Here is a 16,968-nt window from a genome sequence, read left to right as displayed (position 1 = left end):
CAAGTAGATAGATCACATCTACTGCCTTTGCTTAGTTGATTTTAGGATGGCTCACCAACCTGCCTGGCGTTTATTTCAGCTTGAGTTCATATATTGGTATGTTGCCCTGGCTCGTTCTTATTTTTCTGTTCACAAAAAGGATGCACTCATTTATATACTGCATACTTATCTGTCATGCAGGGTCCTGGCCCAAGGACCTTTTCACTTATGTAGCTGTATCAGCCCCCAGCTATGGTTGGTTGACTGCAACATTTTAATTAAACCCTGAGATAATTGAAGTGCTTTAGTCTTTCAACCCCATCATGCCAAAATGTGTGCATGGTAGATTCGTACACTGTTGTTATGTTTTTATGTTGGGGGGTTTCTGTAAATTTTGTATTTTAATTATATGCAAGGACTTCATTGTTTTTACTAAGCCCCCAAACTATAAAAATAGGCAAGGATTTAGATAGATAATGAAGGAAGTTTTGTACTAACTTCAGAAAGTTGAGTTTCACTCTCTGCTTCTCTCCAATGGGGAAAGTATTAGTCCTTTTTTTGCCAACATTGACAGTGTGTGGAGGTGGTGTAGAGAGATTGGAGCACACACTGTGACTTGCCTGGCAGGAGGTTCAAGTGGAAGCTGGAGCTGGTGTCACCAGCCTTGGGGTGGGCAGATGCTGGGCCTGCAGTGGGGCTACTCGAGTGGTGAGGAGATGAGTCTGAGCTCCCACTGCTCACTGATGGGTCTCAGAGCTTCATTGTCACATCGTGCTGGGGTTTTCCTTGGCAGTCCCCATGAAAGGCACCTATTTAATTTTTCTTCTAACAGTTAATAAAGCTAAAATTTTAATCATGAAGGATGGCAACACCTCAGAAGCTCTCTTTGCATGGCAGCAGCAAGTGGGTACTTCACTTCCAGTAGTATATCAGTGTGGCCTGAGTGTTGGGCACTCATTAGGTTTTTTTTTTTTTTTTTTTCATTAGTGGTTGTTGATATCTGTTCTTCAGAAAATGTTTGAGTGCCTTCTGCATGCCAGGCATGGAGGGTAACAGTACTAAGAAGATTGGCAAGGGCCCTGCTTTGAAAGACATAGATAAGAAATGAGTGAGGTGCACAGTGTCATCTGCATATTCCAGATGACAAATGCTCAGGAGCAAACACAGGGAGGGAGTTAGAGAACGTTTAGACAGATGTGCAGTTGAAAATAGATGGTCAAGAGACTGCTGGTTCCCAGTGCCCATGCTCTGGTATCAGAGAACCAAGGGAGAAGATAGAAGACAGGAGGCCAGAGAGGCACTGAATAGCCAGAATGTGTGTACCCTGTTGTCCACAGTAAACACCTGAGATTTTATCTTTTTAAGAAAATTTTAGTTGTAGATGGACACAATACCTTTGTTTTGTTTATTTAGTTTTTTCATGTGGTGCTGAGGATCGAAACCAGTGCCTCACGTGTGCCAGGCAGTCGCTCTACCACTGAGCCACAACCCCAGCCCTGGGTTTTCTATCTTAATGAAATGAGAATCCATTAGGTTTTGAACTAAAACGTGATGTAATTTGATGTACATTTTTAAAAGATCACTGTGATTGCTGGTTGAAAACAGAGTTAGGAGCAGGAGACTGGCCAACTGGCTTGTTAGCATTAATCCAAGGGATGGGTATGGTGGTTCACTGATAATGGACTCACTGTAATGGACTTGCACTCACAGTAATGGGCTTGCTGAGGAGCGAAGGGATTGTGAGAGATGTCATGAAGGTGGGGGGGCAGATGTGGGTGGCTGCAGGACACACCATGACCAAAGATTTTAGCCAAGAAGGAGTAAAGGTGGCACTTGCTAAGATGGAGATTTCTCAGAAGGTGTGGTCCCTCAGTGCAGCTGAGTATGTCTGTCATGTGGGAGCTGAGTGGGGGAACTGTTTAGGATTCTGCATAGCAAGCTTTCCCCCAGGTAAGCTGTGGTCTTTCCAGTCATTCTGTTAGTGCATTCAAACTGGAATGGCTCAGGTAGACTCACACCCTCCCTCAACATGACAGAAAGGTGTGTGCATAGTGTTGCTGTAACTTGCTGAGGAAAACTAGTTTGCTCTTGGGGAAGATCTTGTGAATAGAACTGTGAGGGTGTCACTGGATCTGGCACTTAGTAGTTGTTCTGCAAAACTTTACTCATCTAAATTGGTGAGCTGATGGACTCTGGTTTTCTGGTTAAAAAAAAAAAATACAAGTATGAAGATGTATTGCATCCTGCTTGCATTGAGACAAGACCCAGTTAGGAGCAGCCAGTGGTCTTGTTCTTCCTCCTTCAGTGCGTCTGGCTTGTTCTGTTTCTGTGCTCACTGCACGTTGGCTGAGCATGATATGCGCCCAAGGCGCCTCTGAGTCTGCTTGACTGCAATTGTCCCATAAGGTGACAGCTGCCTGGACCAAGCAGCATCCCATACCATGGGCTGGGTTTTCCTGGCCATCCCAGTCCTGTTTCCCCAGCTGTTCACTAAAGTTGCTATGGACTCAGGCAGGCACCCTTCATTGACAGCAAACTCTGCCTCTGATTTCATCAAGCCAGACTAGCAGTTGGAATGCGAGGGTTTTATACCTTTGGGAGGGTTGGGGAGAAGGGGACCAGGTCACTGCAGATATCAGCTTATTGCAGCTGCATTTCACTTGGGCTTAGTGTCTTTTTACCAAAGATGGTCAGACAAAGCAAAAGGAATAATGTAATCTTTAGGCATTGATTTACTGAGAATTTCAAAAGCCCTACTTCCTACAGACCTATGTGGGAGTGTACACTGGGCTTCTTGAACCAGTGTGAGAGCAACTTTGAAAGCAGACCAGGCCAGTCTCTGTAACTCCAGGCTGTTAGGCATAATCTTAAGAGTTGAAAGGTGTCTACTGCTAAGCATAGTGTCATTCTCTGCCCAAAACACTTCTACAAAAAATACAGGAGAGATAGCTCATCTTTTCTAGAATTTTATAGACTGTTCATATTTACCACTTGCTGTATAGCAGTTACTATTATTAATTCTGTACTTAGTGATTTGTATATCTTATTTCTAATTGTTAATACATTTTCCCCTAATTTTGTATGACTTATGAATTAATAAAAATCACTTATCCATGAGTTGGTGAGCACATTTGTTTTTCCTTAATTTCTGAGGGTTGATTGTGCATTCTGGGGTCTTTATGAGCAAGGAACTGTTGACTCAAAATCAAAGTTAGTGTTTATGGACAGTGCTTTTCTTAGTGTGGGCAGGAAATTCAAATTTAAGTGAAATAGTTATTATATTTAAACCCCACCTTTTTAGTGGTTCATTAGTAATCCCTGAGGATTGCAGTTTTGCCTTATAGGCCTATCACATCATCAACTATTTTCGTATTTCATCTGCACCATTACTTCAGCCTTTCTTATTAACATTTAATTGGCAATAATTATTAAAGTAACCACTTAAATGGAGTGACTCGGCTCCTTTTTGTATCTAATTCTTGGTGATGCTGGTGATGAGAAGTGAAGGAACCAGAAGTGGGCCACAGCAAGCCAGGAAGCCAAACTGCGTGTCATGCCCTTGCTGGTTGGGTGGGTTTGACAACTTAACTGTTACTTTTTTTTCTGTTACACATTGAGAGAAAAACTAAATGTGATTTTTTTTTTTTCCGTAAAAATGCTGATACAAATGTCCAAAACTTTCCTATATTAAATAGTTTTTTACATTTTTATGCATATAGGTTACAACCTGCCATATTCATTCATCCAGTGATGATGAAATTGACTTTAAAGAAACGGGTTTCTCACAGGATTCCTCTTTGCAGCAAGTGAGTCATGCCTAAAGCTTTGCTCTTTATTTTTATTTTAAATGCTTAGTTTAGTTGCCATTTGCAAATCACCTTGGAGTCAGATTATGTATTAGAATGTGATTTGGGTTATTAGTTAGGCAAAAGCATTTACAATAGTGAGGGGTTGGGTACGTGAAAGGTAGGTTTATACTGATTTATTTCCAGGGAATGTTTCTTACCTGATAACAGTGAGTGAATTTTCAGGAAAGTTGAATAATGCACCGTAGAGCAGCAGTGCATGCCTTCTCATTAACTGAATAGTTAGCAAGTCATATCACATATGCGTATTACACAGACCTCACAATAAGCGAGTTGTTGCTTAAATAGATTCATGTAGTAGAGACTTGTCGATAAGAATAATAGAAATAAGACTTGAAAAATTTAAGTAAGAGTGAACTTTCACCAACATCCCTGCACCAGTTGACTCATTAAAACAATTCCCTGTTAATGGTATGTTTCTTTAAGTGCGATATTATAGTAACATATAAATTAAGTTTTACTTGAAGTAATTCCTTGCCACCTCTATCCTTCTGCTCCCCAACTCAACTCCATTTATCAGCTGCTTTTAATTTGGGAGGAAAAGCAGGATGTAACTAATAAAGCAACAAATGATTTTACTTTCCTGCTGGTTATCAAGTTTGGGAACTAAAAAAGAAGCTGGTTAGCAAGTGATGAACTGTTTTATGGGGAAATTGTCCTAAACTAAGACTAGATGGTCTTGGCCTGTAAATTGCTTTGGTATGACAACAGAATTAAGGAGACACCTTCCCCATTCTGCACTGAATGTTGCTTGGCTTCTTTTTTTCTCGGTCTCTAGGCTTCGTCTTTTACCAGGGCCTGGAAAAGCATGAGGGGAGAGTTCCCTTGTCTTTTGGCATGCCTTTCATGTTCCAGTGTTTCTGAGGCTAAGCAATCGTTTGGTTTTGATACAAAGGTAGTTTAGCATTTAGATCTCAAGTGGCATGTCCACACTTGGTTGGCCTCCCTGTTGCTTGACACGGCTGCCCTTTGGTAGCCTGTCTTCTGAAGTTAGAGCCAGAGAGCGGCAGGCCTACAGGGAGCACCGTAGAGCATCAGTGCATGCCTTCTCAAAAAGTAGCACCTTGCTTTCATGAAGCACTGATCAGCCAGGTTGGCCCACTGTGGCTGGTTGTGAGGCCTCATGCCTATAAGCAGTCCTGTCTTGTCCCCAGAATTCTCTGGTATTTACCCCAGGATGCTCTTTGAGAGTGGTCTTTCTACAGAAGCACCTGCAGAGTACCAAAATAGTCAACCAGTCATGAGTGCTGTACATTGCTGTACCTCTGGACTGAAGCTTGGTGGTACTAAATGTAAATTGTTTTGGTCGGATGCCTGAACTCCCAAATTCCAGAATTAAGAAAAAGGATGCCCTGAACTACTGTTGTTGTTTTAATGGTGCTGGGAGATCAAACCCCCAGGTCCCAGCACATGCTGAGCATGCATTCTACCCCTGAGCTATGCCCCCAGCCCTAGAATTCCAGCTACTAATTAAATGTAGAATTGATTAATTTTAGGCAACTAGAAAGTGAGTTTTCTTATTTCTCATGATATGTGATTCCAGAGTCATAATCAGTTCTGAAGAGTTTTCTAACTTTTGTTTTGTTTTGTTTTGTTTTTACTGATACTGACTTATATATAAAATAATCCGAGTCATAAAACTGTCTGAAACAACCCTCACCTAGTTCCTGCCCAGTCTTGTGAATTTTATTCACACCTCATAAACCTCTAGAAGTAGAAAGATTATCATTCTTTTCAGACTGACAGGCTTCCATAAGCTTTTCTTTGTATAAGGCAGCTGTGGGTCATTTGAAAATAAGAAGTAGGATCAAAAGCATTATTTATATAGTCATTTATGTTGGGGAGAGTGCAAGTCTAGGTTAATTTGATATTTCATCATCATCATCATTTTAAACAGAATATTAGCATGTGTAGCAGCTTAAAATTTTCATTCACATGTGAAGTTGAGCCTTTTGTAGCCAGAGCCCCCAGGTGTAGAGAGCCCAATGAAAGTCATTTTGCAAGTGAAATGGTTATTATATTTAAACTGCACCTTTTTAGTGGTTCATTAGTAATCCCTGGGGATTGCAGTTTTGCCCTACAGGTGATGTTCACATGTCACCTTGTGAATGCCTCACAGTGTCCATGCTGCTGCCTATACTGTTCTGTCCCCAGCCCTTTTGGGTTTCCTAATGTCAACTCCTGATGCCCATTCTCCTGGTTCTGTCTCTCAGAGGTGTGAAGGGTGAGGCCTCTTCCCCTGCAGTGTTTGGATAATTCAAGCCCACGCCACTGAAGGGCTCTGGTGATGGTCTGACACTTCTTCCACCTCACACTGCATCATGGGCTATGTAGGCAGTCAGCTCAAAGTGAGATCACAAGCTGGTTTTGTGGCTGGATGGCATTACTGGTAGGAGGTTTGTGTAATGAAATAGATGGCTCACTTCTTAGTGTCTTTGGATAGTTCCAACTTTGGCCAGGTTGACAGTTCTAGAAAGTGTACTAATTGCACAGCTGTGTGGTGCATTCCAGATTTGGAATTCTCCAAGTTTGATGTACTTTCATTACACCCTTAAGTAGAATACAGTAGCAGTCTTCACTTAGTGGATTTTGCAGTTTTGATGGCTTTATCAGTAAAATCAGGTTTGAAGTGTGGAGTGCTTTGCTGGTTGATTCTTCCTAGAAGCCACAGTAGACCCAGAGCTTATGGAGATGCCTTCTGAGATGCACAGGTGGAGTAGTGCAGACTCACACCTACAGAGTGCACATGGGCGTCTTTGTGCAGTTACAAGTGCATTTGCTATGCACTTATGCACTTACTGTCTACATTCTGATGATGGAGTAAAAAGACAACTGGGAGAGAACCTCACCCTTCTATGACCAAATGCTGCCTTCCTGGTAGAATGACATTCTGGTTCTTTAGCATGTCTTCAAAGTACCAAGCGTAAGAAATAATGGCTATAACTCAGAGGAGTTGGTTTCTTTCTTTTTGATTTAATGGATGTGAATGTTGCCTATCATGTTTACCTTTCATATGCCCAAAGTTCAGCTTGTCACCCAGAACTTGTCTCCCCTCTTCTGCTTTCAGCCAAATTCCCAAGACTCACAGTTTTCGTTTGCACTCCATGCTTTACCCCATGCTACAAAGCCACCTCTGCAAATATACCATGATTGACTGTCCTGTAGCCAGCTGTCCACTAGCCCCATGCCCCCATGTGCTCACATAATGTCATTTCCATAGGCCAGAAAGGGGACAGTGTGGAGGTGTGTGTGAACAGGGTGATGGTCTTGTGTGAGAGGCAAGTGAGGTTTGGGGTTCTCTGTATCTAGCCAACAAGATGCAGCGCTTTCTTTCTTTTTTTAAAAATACTTTTTTAGTTATACATGGACACAGTATCTTTATTTTGTTATTTTTTTATGTGGTACTGAGGATTGAACCCAGTGCCTCACATGTGCAAGGCAAGCGCTCTACTACTGAGCCAGGACCCCAGTCCCAAGATGCAGCTTTTTTTCAGACCTAAGCAAAAGATACTTTCCAAAGCCAAATATAAGGTTTGTTTTTTAATTACCTTCCATCTGGATTATCTCTGCCATAATTCCCTGCCACCAGAATGAGCCATCTGGAGTTAATTGTCAGGGCATTTCTGTAGGATGCATCTGCAGGGTGGACTCAGGGCTGTACTCAGCTGTGGACCCTACAAATCAGTTTGACTCGGTCATGGCTGCCTTCTTCCAGCAAGTGGCCACAGAGGTGAAGCTCAGGTCAGCCAGCCACCCCTCCCGGGGCTGGCCTATGGGGGACGGCACCTCTGTCCACTGGGCAGCACACACATTGGTTGGTATGTGTCCTGTTGGTTATCTGGGTTAGAATGAGGAGGTGGCACTTTTCTTGGTGTGTCGTCGTTCCTGACTCGCTGTTTCTGTCTGCTTCCTCGGGCGTGCGTGAAGAGCGTAGGCACTTTCCATGGAGCCCATTAGAGCATTCCCTCATTGTTCAATTAAGAAAGCACTCGAGCCTGGCACCCACTAGGTAGTGACGTGAGGAGGCAGAACTCGCTTCTCCACAGGCCTCTGACGTCTTAGGCTTTCTCGAGTGCTTTCAGATGAGCTTGAGAACTTTCTGTCCTCTACATAAGGTAGGTAGTGTAGAAGTCAGTTCTGTCTCACACTCTGCCCAGCTTCTGAGACTTCAGTCTGTTTTTTTAGAAAATGAACTGTCCCTGAACATTTTGTTTATAGGATCATGATATTTTTCATCAGTCGTTTTTGCTGTGGTAGATTGGGTACCCCAGGGATGGTAGGGAGGGTGGGTGGGTGGTCAGTGCTTGTTGGGTCTTAGGGTAAAGTTGGTGTGCCATGAGATGGCTGATGCACCTTATAATTTCAGACTAGCCACCAGATCACTTTTCAGACCTCTCCCTAAAGATGATTGACAACAGAGGACAGTGTGGTCACTCAGCATTTCTCACAGTGACTTGTGCAATAGAACTAATTGTGAACCAAATTTCAAACATGTTTGGCAAAATGTGTCTGAAATTATTTGATTAAAAAAAACACACCAACTTTTAAAGCCATATGGCTATGTAAATAAAATGATTTCTAAAACACAAATGGGCAAATAATATGTAGAATGTCATTAGAATCATTATATCACTGTCACTGGTCCTGGGGTTGCCAGGCCTTTTCTGATTATCAGATGCAACAAATGACGTCCAATTTTATTGACCAGTTTGGCTTCAACGATGAGAAGTTTGCAGATCAAGATGACATTGGCAAGTGAGTATGTCTTCCTTTTGTCACGTTCACTGCCTTTCTCTGTGAGACCTTTTTATGATTGTGATGGATGCTCTCCCTGGTGGCCCTTTAGTTCCAGCATATCCAGCTTTAAGCTTCAGACACCCAGGGCATAACATATCACCCCAGGAAAGATGCACCATCCCCAGGGCTTGAGCTCTATCACAAAGTTTTTTTTTTTTTTTTTTTTTTTTTTTTTTTGCTAAATTATCATTTTTCTGGGAACCCATGTCCTTACTCTGTTCTTCTAGGTGGTATTAAGTAGAATTCCCCAAGTAAGTAGTCCCTGTGCCTCATTTCCTATCTGGAGGCGTACTCATGAACAGGCTGAGCAAGGTGGTATGACATTCCCAGTATGGCTAGATTGGCAGGGGCAACTCTTCCCTGTGTGTTTTCTCTGCTCTCAGGGTCTCATTGTAAGGGACTTTTGGATTCTTCCTGGCAAGAGCCAGACAGTTGCACCACTCATTCTGTAATCAGGATGAGAGAGAGAGAGAGAATTATATGTATGGGAAAGAATGAGACAATAGAACATGTGTAAGTGACTCACAGGTGCAAATCAGTACTCTAGCCTCTGACCTTGGGAAAGGACAGCTGTTTGTAAACAGCATTTTGGAGATAAGTTTTAGAGCTCACTGAACAGAATTGAAGCATGTAGGATTTGAATCCTGGGGGGTGTTGATTGTGCCACGAGCACACAGTGCCTGCTGTGTGGCCTTGGCGGCAGTCGGTTCTCAGTCATTTGTTGAACTGCAGCCAGTGGAGGCTGTTGTTTGTTACAAATTGCAGTTTACAGTATATGAGAAGCTAAAATATTTTTATAGCTTCTTATGTGCCATAAACACACAGTATTGACACAGTGGAGCAGAGGTTCCACTGTAAACAGCAGGCTTTGAGGGCTGTCGGCTGCCTTAAGGATTGGCTTATCTCAATCCAGAAAGAGCAAGAACTCTCCTGGAGAGTTACATGTTTAGTCCAGGAACTTTTACCCAGGCTTGTATCCCCCACCTCACCTGAGAGCCTTCAGACCCCTCTTGACCTGTCTGGACTCCAGGAGTGTTACTTAGTAGGAATCCAGATCTCTTTAAAACTTGTTGCTTGGAATAACAATTGATTAGAACAGATCTCTTAAGAATTAAAAGCTTCACCTATTCAAGAATTGCATTTACAGTTTTATTCACTGTGAATGTTTTCCTGCCTCCTCTTTTCCTGGCTATTCTTTTGGGGATTGCCTGTGATTGGTATGGATTTAGCTGTAACTGGAGAAAGCCTGATGCCTGACAACATTTCTCTACTTTTTCAGGTTCTAATGTAGTTTTTCTTTGCGAGTATCTTTTTTCTTGATTGTATTAGTATGGTTCATGGAACTGTGGTTGTTACCATGATGTCAAATTCTTTGTCGGAAGGCTTTTAGGTTTCCTAGAGGCTATGTCTCAGATTTCCATCCCACCCCTGGCATCCTTAATGCCAAGAGGGGTGCATAATTTATACAAGAAGATTGTTTTGTTCAGTTTGATGATAATGTGAATGCTTTAAATTTAGGAAATTTCATGAATACTGATTCTGGGAGCCTATAGATAATTAACAGTTTTTACACTTATATTCTTTTTACAGTGTTTCTTTTGATCGGGTGTCAGACATCAACTTTACTCTCAATACAAATGAAAGTGTAAGTATAAAAATTTCCTGTTGCGAGTAACAGGGCACATGAAGGGTGGAATTGGGTTTTGTTGGAGCCTGGGTGTGGTTGCCACTTGCACTAGTACCCTCTATACTCCTGGACCCCACAGGTCAGATTGACGTCTCACACGTGTCACCTACTCTAGAGGGCTGCCTAGCCCTGAGGGTATGAGGTTGCAACCCTGGCTTAAGTTGTGACTGCGCTCATGAAACCAGGGTCACTTGTGATGGCAGCATAGACATTTGGCTTCAAAGGGAAGGCTGCAGTTTGTCTCCTTTATATTACCAGGAGAGAAACTTGGGTTGGACCAGGGCTCACCTCTCATCACCAGGCTTCTTGGAAAACCCAGGTGCAGCTGCCATTGGAATGAGCAAAGCTTTGATTTTAGGGTGATTAGCCTGAGAGACCACTGGTTTCCTTGCTGGTGCGATGAGCTAGAAACAGCAGCTGATTGGGACCATGCCACTCATCACTGTGAACTGGACTGGGAGCTGCAGAGGGAGCATGAATCATTTTTCCTTGTTGGAAAGATCTGGGACTGCCTCTCGGGCAGGAGGGAAGTTTAACCGCTATGGGGCTTCGACTAGGTGAAAATGGGTGTGAGAGAAGTGTGTGGCCAAGCCACTTGCAAGCAGGCTCTGCACATCTTTCTAGGGCTTCTTGTTACTTACACAGAAGTTGAAATTAGATGCTTACATTTTATTTTGGTGTGATAGACACTGTATTTTTTAAAAAAACATTTAAATTTATTTATTTTATTTTTTTTGTAGTTGGACACAGTACCTTTATTTTACTTATTTATTTTTATGTCGTGCTGAGGATCAAACCCAGGGCCTCGCCTGTGCTGGGCAAGTGCTCTACCGCTGATCCATAGCCCCAGCCCCTAGACACTGTATTTTAAAGCAAATTGAAAAAACGCAATTCATGTTGGTTACTTGGGGAGAAAACGATAAGATTTTAAATTTTTCTTCTTTTTCTCACTCTTGGTTTTATTTAGGGTAATATTGCTCTGTTTGAAGCGTGTTGTAAGGAGAGAATACAACAGTTTGATGATGGTGGCTCTGACGAGGAGGACATCTGGGAGGAAAAGCACATTGCATGTACGCCAGAGTCCCAGAGGCGATCCAGGTGAAGGAGGGTTTGCTGTAGCCCTGATTGCATGCAGCTCGTGTAGCAGACGAGCGGCCATGGTGAGGAGGAAGCCCCTGTGAACCCAGGGGAGCTGGTGCTGGTTCTCCTCTCTGTAGTGCCGCAGTCACAGCCACACACTGGAAAATGCTGCAAGTGTCCGATCAGTGTGTCACTTCGTTCCTTTGACTAAGTAGTGTTCCCCCAGTGATAGCAGCAGCTGAGTTATTATTGTCTCAAGTCATTTCCAAAAGTTTATCTTGAAAGACAGGGTCTTGGCTGTGGATACCATCTAGGTCCATCGGGTCTTTTTTTCATCACTCTTGTCACTAAAGTCTGAAGAGATACTGCTTCTGTGTGCTGGCAGTTCTAGTTATATGAGTGCTCATCATCAGGGTCTTCATAGAGCTGAGACGGGGATGAAGAGCAGTAGCTGAACTTTTTAAAATTTACTTATTTTTTCATAAGTAGTGTTTTTCACATGGGCTAAAATTCAAAGGGAACAGAAGGGGTATAGAAGGAAAGTAAAGCTCCCACCCCATCTCCCAGGTGTCGTTGGAGCTACCTGGTCCCCGTGTGTGCTGGCACTTAGGTTGCATCTCTCAGTGACTGCCACAGATCATGGAGGATTCTATAATAGCTTAAGCAGGGAAGGGTATGTTGTTCTTGTAATCTAGAGTTGACCTGGAGTCTCATTTATTCCTGCTCTATTATCTTCTGCATGTTGGCTTATCCCCTGATCACAAGATAGCTGCTGTAGCTTTAGAGCCAGACAGTAAAAGGCAGGTGTTTTTTTTTGGTGACCTTTTTTTAAAGACAAAGTTCCAGTCAGATTTGTTCGTTGCCATTTACTATGAGGTTTTGGTCCTCATGTGGAGAGGTATCTCTGAGTGGCCTTGCAGAGCACCAGGTGTGGAAAGGGCAGAAAGACATGTGGTGGGAGACATGCCTGGGGGAAAGCCCTTGGCCCCCAAGAGGAGCACAGGCTGAGAGGGCAGGGTTGTCTACACAGCAACTCTGTGGAGGTGAAATTGATACACACTAGGCTGCATGCTAAAGAACTGTGCGTGTGACCCTTGTTGAAACCAGTTAGGACCACAGGCTTGTCCTTCATCCCCAAATGTTCTTTTTTTCTTTTCTTTTTTCTTTCTTTTCTTTTTCTTTTTCTTTTTTTTTTTTTTTTTTTTAGTTGTTGATAGTCTTTTATTTATTTTACATGGTGCTGAGAATCAAACCCAGTGTCTCACACATGCCAGGCAAGTAGTGCACAACCGCTGAGCCCCAGCCCCCCAAATGTTCTTATGCCCTTTGTAGCCCTCCTGTTTCTGAGCCTTGTCTGCTTTCTTTTCCTTTAGATTAACTTGCACTTTCAAGAGCTATATAAATAAAGTAATACATTTCACACTTTTTATCTAGCTTTTTTCCCTCAGAATAATTATTTGGAGGGCCATTGTGCCAAGTAATGCATCAATACCTTTTTATTTTTTATTGATGAGTAGTATTTATTAATTAGATGTACTAGTGTGTATCTTTTCCTGTTGATGGACATTTGCTTTGTTTTTGGTTTTGGATTCTGTCACTTTAAGATGGGCTGCAATAAGTTCAAGACGAATATACTACAAACCCTAGAGCAGTCACCAAAACAGAGCAGGAGTAATGTTAACAAGCCAAATAGGAAATAAGATCATAAAAAATTCCAAATGAAGGCAGCAAAAGAGAGCAAAGGGTGGCTAGACAAACTAACAGTAAGATGATGGTACTCATCATGTTAACTAAGCAAGGGTTTGGGGATTAGTTTTGTGGCAGAGTGCTGGTACAAGACCATGGGTTCAGCCCCCAGCACCAGGAAATAAAAATAAATGAAAGGTAAACACGTCAGATTAGACTAGAAAACAAAGCCTAAGTTTATATGCCTTTGAAACAGTCAGACATGCAGACAGAAACAGGTCAAAGGGAAAAAGGTAAACCATACCAATACCAGTAAAACAAAAAGCTAGGAAATCTCCAAGATTATTTCAAAGGGAAAATACAATAACAAAGTGGTCAATTCATGAAGAAGACGGAGCAGACAGAGTTGAACACACAGAAGCCATAGACTGTGGAACAGTTGCACAGCACTGTCCCCTGAAATGTTCCACTTGCACATTTCTAAAGAAGTCTGCCCAACAGCAGAATACTCAGTCCTGCAAGTTGGTGGAATATTTAGCAACAATTGACCATGTTCAGAGAATAAAGCAAATCCCAATAAAGTCTAGATCATGTCATTTTTTGATCAACATGGAATTAAATTAGAAATCAGCATCAGAAAGATCTCTGGGAAATCTGCAAATATTTAGAAACTGAGTAACACATGGGTGAAAATAAATCAAAGGGAAAATTTCCACAGTACTGTGCTTAATTTGGGAGATGAAGCTAAAACTTTACACAGAAAATTATTCTTAGCACTAACTGGTGTATTAGAAATGAAGAAAGAATAGCCTCAGCTTCTACATAAAGAAACTAGGAAAAGAGCAAATTAAACCCTTGTAAGCAGAAATAACTGATACAGAGATTAGAGTGGAGTTCAGTGAAGTACAAAACAGAAAAGCAGTAGAAAAACTTAGTAAAACCAAAAGTTGTTCTTCATGAAAATCAATAAAATTGATAAACTTCTAGCCAGAATGATCAGGGAAAAAAAAATGAGGTTAGTATCAAGAATGAGAGAGGTGACATTAGTCTATATTCTGTAGACCTGGAAGATGTAAAAGATAATAAGGAAATTATGAACAACTCTATGCCAATAAAACCCAAGTGATCTTTTAAAGATGCAAAGTACTAAAACTGAAGCAAAAACACCTTAATGATCCCATCTATTAAAGGTGTCAAATTTTTAGTTTTAAAACTTATCACCAGAAAGTAGAAATTCCAGTTCCAGGTGACATTGCTGTCGAATTCTACCAGACATTTTAGAAAGATGCTAAATCAGTTCTACACAGAAATTTTTGCCTATCTAATTCTTTGAAGCCCCATTAGTGTAGCAGATTACTAAAATTTGGCATTCTTGTATAAGAAGAGGAAAGTAGCTAGTAGTTCTCCTGAAAATACATAATTTAAGAGCATAAAGAAATCAGATGCAATAACGTGTCGTGACTGAGGTTAACTCCCAGAATGTGGAATTGCTTCGACATCTTAAATTTTTTTGTGTGTGGGGGGGTGGGGTGGAAATTGAACCCAGGGCCTTGTGCATGCTAGGTAAGCACTCTACCAACTGAGTTATATCCCCAGCCAGCATATTAAAGTCTGTCAGCGAGGATGTGTTACAAAATGATCGGTGTCCATTCGTGGTAGAAACTCAGCAATTAGAAGCAAAAGGAAATTTCTTCATCCTGATTGAAGTATGTAGAAAGCTGCTGTTGGCATTACACCTAGCAGTAAAGACCAAGTAACTTCCCCTAATAGCAGGAATGAGACAAAAATGCCTTCTCGTGCAGCTTTGCTTCAGTATTATCCTTCACTGCTAGCTAATGCCCCAAGTGGGAAAGAAGAGAGGCATCTAGATTGTAAGGCAAGAAATAAACTGCTCACAGACAACATGACCATTGATGCAGAAAAGACTACTGGAATAATTCAAATGCATTTAGCAAGGTTGTGTTGTACAAGGTCAATATAATTGTGTATTGTATGACTGAAAGTAACAGTTGAAATTGAAATTACCAAACAGTGCTTTTCATAATGGCATCAAAAATATTAAATATGTTGGGATAAATCTAACAACATGTGTAAAGCGTGTGCACTGAGATCCATTAAATGTAGCTGAAACAAATCAAAGACAAATATTGATGAATGGAAGACTCAGTATTGTGCAGGTGCCAGTTCTCCCAGGTCCACCTGTAGACTAAGCATGATCACTAGCAACATCCTTCTTAAATTGATGTGGAAGTACAAAGAACCTAGAATATAGAATAGGACAGCCAGGTGACTTTCATAAAGAGCAGCAAAATTGGAGCACTACCACTTGATTTCAAGAGGCAGTAATGGAGACATTGTGATATTTATAAGGAGATAGGGAGTGGGTCTGTGGACAGAATGAAGAGCCTGAAAACGGGCCAGGTCGGCTGTGGATGGGTGTGCTGAGGCATTGCCGTGGAAGCAGCAGTCTCAGCAAGCAGTGCTAGGACACTTGGACATCCATGTTCAAACCATTTCTTAACTACAGACTCACAGTATAACACAGTGGATCTTATGCCCCAACGTAAGGCAAGAAATCAAAGCTGCTAAGGAAAATGTAGAAAATCACGTGATCTGAGTTCATCTTAGATACGTCTCTAAAGCATAGTACATCAAAAAGATTTAGTAAGTTGAATGTCAAATTTTAAAGCTTTACAAAATCTTCACAAGACACTCAAGGAAAACACTGCACACTGAAAATTCAAGTCATGAATTGGATAAAGAATTTGCACGCAAAATTAAGACTCTTTACCCCATTAAAAAAAAAATACATGTCAAACGCTCTAAAAATGTGAAAAAAGTTAAGAAAGGACAAAATGACAAGATAACACATATGGAAGGATGGTCATCATCCATGGTCACTAGGAAAGTGCAGCTTACCCCATGGTGGGACACACTGCCTGCCTGTTGGAGCAGCCATCTAGATGGTGGTCTGCACCTTTGGGGACCCCAGCTGGGGAGCAGTTGCTGGTTTACGTGTGAAGTTCCACCCGCACAACCCATGTCCCAGCGAGGCTGCCTATAGGCAGTGACAAGGTGGAAGCACTGTTGATCTTTTTTTGTTAGGTGACCTTTTGCTTGTTCTGGATTTAGCTGGTGGCTGATAAGCAGCATTAAATATTTCAGTCCTTTTTCTTTCTTCGCAGCTCGGGGAGTACAGACAGCGAAGAAAGTACAGATTCTGAAGAAGAAGATGGAGCAAAGCAGGACTTGTTTGAGTCCAGTAGCGCCAATACAGAGGATAAAATGGAGGTAGACCTGAATGAACGTAAGTCACCTAGTTCTTACGTGTTAGTTGTGATGTGTTAAATTTGTATTTTGAAAAGTAGGCAAAATCAGTCTGTTGTCTGAAGTGGATGAATAGTCAAGTTGAAGCACACCTGGTGGTATGAATCCCTTGTAGATTTAAGTTCTGGCACCCGGCCACCCAGAACGAACAGGTTAGGCTTTGGCCATGGGTGTTATTGTCCAGGTGAGTCTGGCCAGAGGACTTTGTACCTTGGGAAGTCCCCCCTCAGCCTCCACAGACCTGTGCTGTAGCAAAAGGGGAAAACCACAGGCTGGCAGAGATGAGGAAACATGTTTTGTGGAATCATAAATGGAATAGACCAGAGAAAGCAACGTAATGCTTAAGCATCTTTAAATGGGTTCTTCACAGTTATTTATGAAACTTACGGCCATAAAACTTGTTCAACTAAGAATCAGTCTGCACCCTTCTACTTACCAAGAAGAGTTGACTTACAAACACTGCTAACTTATAAAATTTGGGAAAACCTTCATGGGAAGGAGTCACTCAGGTTGGCAGTGGGCTTTCCCCAAGCCTGACCACCTTCC

The 16,968-nt window shown here is 41.9% G+C and overlaps 1 protein-coding gene across 13 annotated transcripts in view; it reads left to right on the top strand.

The window, feature by feature from the left end:
• Ppp6r3 (protein phosphatase 6 regulatory subunit 3) overlaps positions 1–16,968 on the top strand; it is a 136,453-nt gene that overhangs the window by 102,771 nt on the left and 16,714 nt on the right. For 9 of the 13 annotated variants that reach the window (XM_026396525.2, XM_077797905.1, XM_077797914.1 and 6 more), the window contains 5 exons: positions 3,699–3,785; positions 8,503–8,600; positions 10,233–10,287; positions 11,297–11,427; positions 16,281–16,402. In XM_026396525.2, the coding sequence (XP_026252310.1) occupies positions 3,699–3,785; positions 8,503–8,600; positions 10,233–10,287; positions 11,297–11,427; positions 16,281–16,402 (493 nt within the window). The remainder of the gene's footprint in view (positions 1–3,698; positions 3,786–8,502; positions 8,601–10,232; positions 10,288–11,296; positions 11,428–16,280; positions 16,403–16,968) is intronic. The other 4 variants (XM_077797911.1, XM_077797907.1, XM_077797913.1 and 1 more) reach the window with 4 other exon arrangements.

Source organism: Urocitellus parryii, chromosome 4 (assembly GCF_045843805.1).
Source record: "Urocitellus parryii isolate mUroPar1 chromosome 4, mUroPar1.hap1, whole genome shotgun sequence".
Taxonomy (NCBI): domain Eukaryota; kingdom Metazoa; phylum Chordata; class Mammalia; order Rodentia; family Sciuridae; genus Urocitellus; species Urocitellus parryii.
This window is presented reverse-complemented; position numbering and strand designations above follow the sequence as displayed.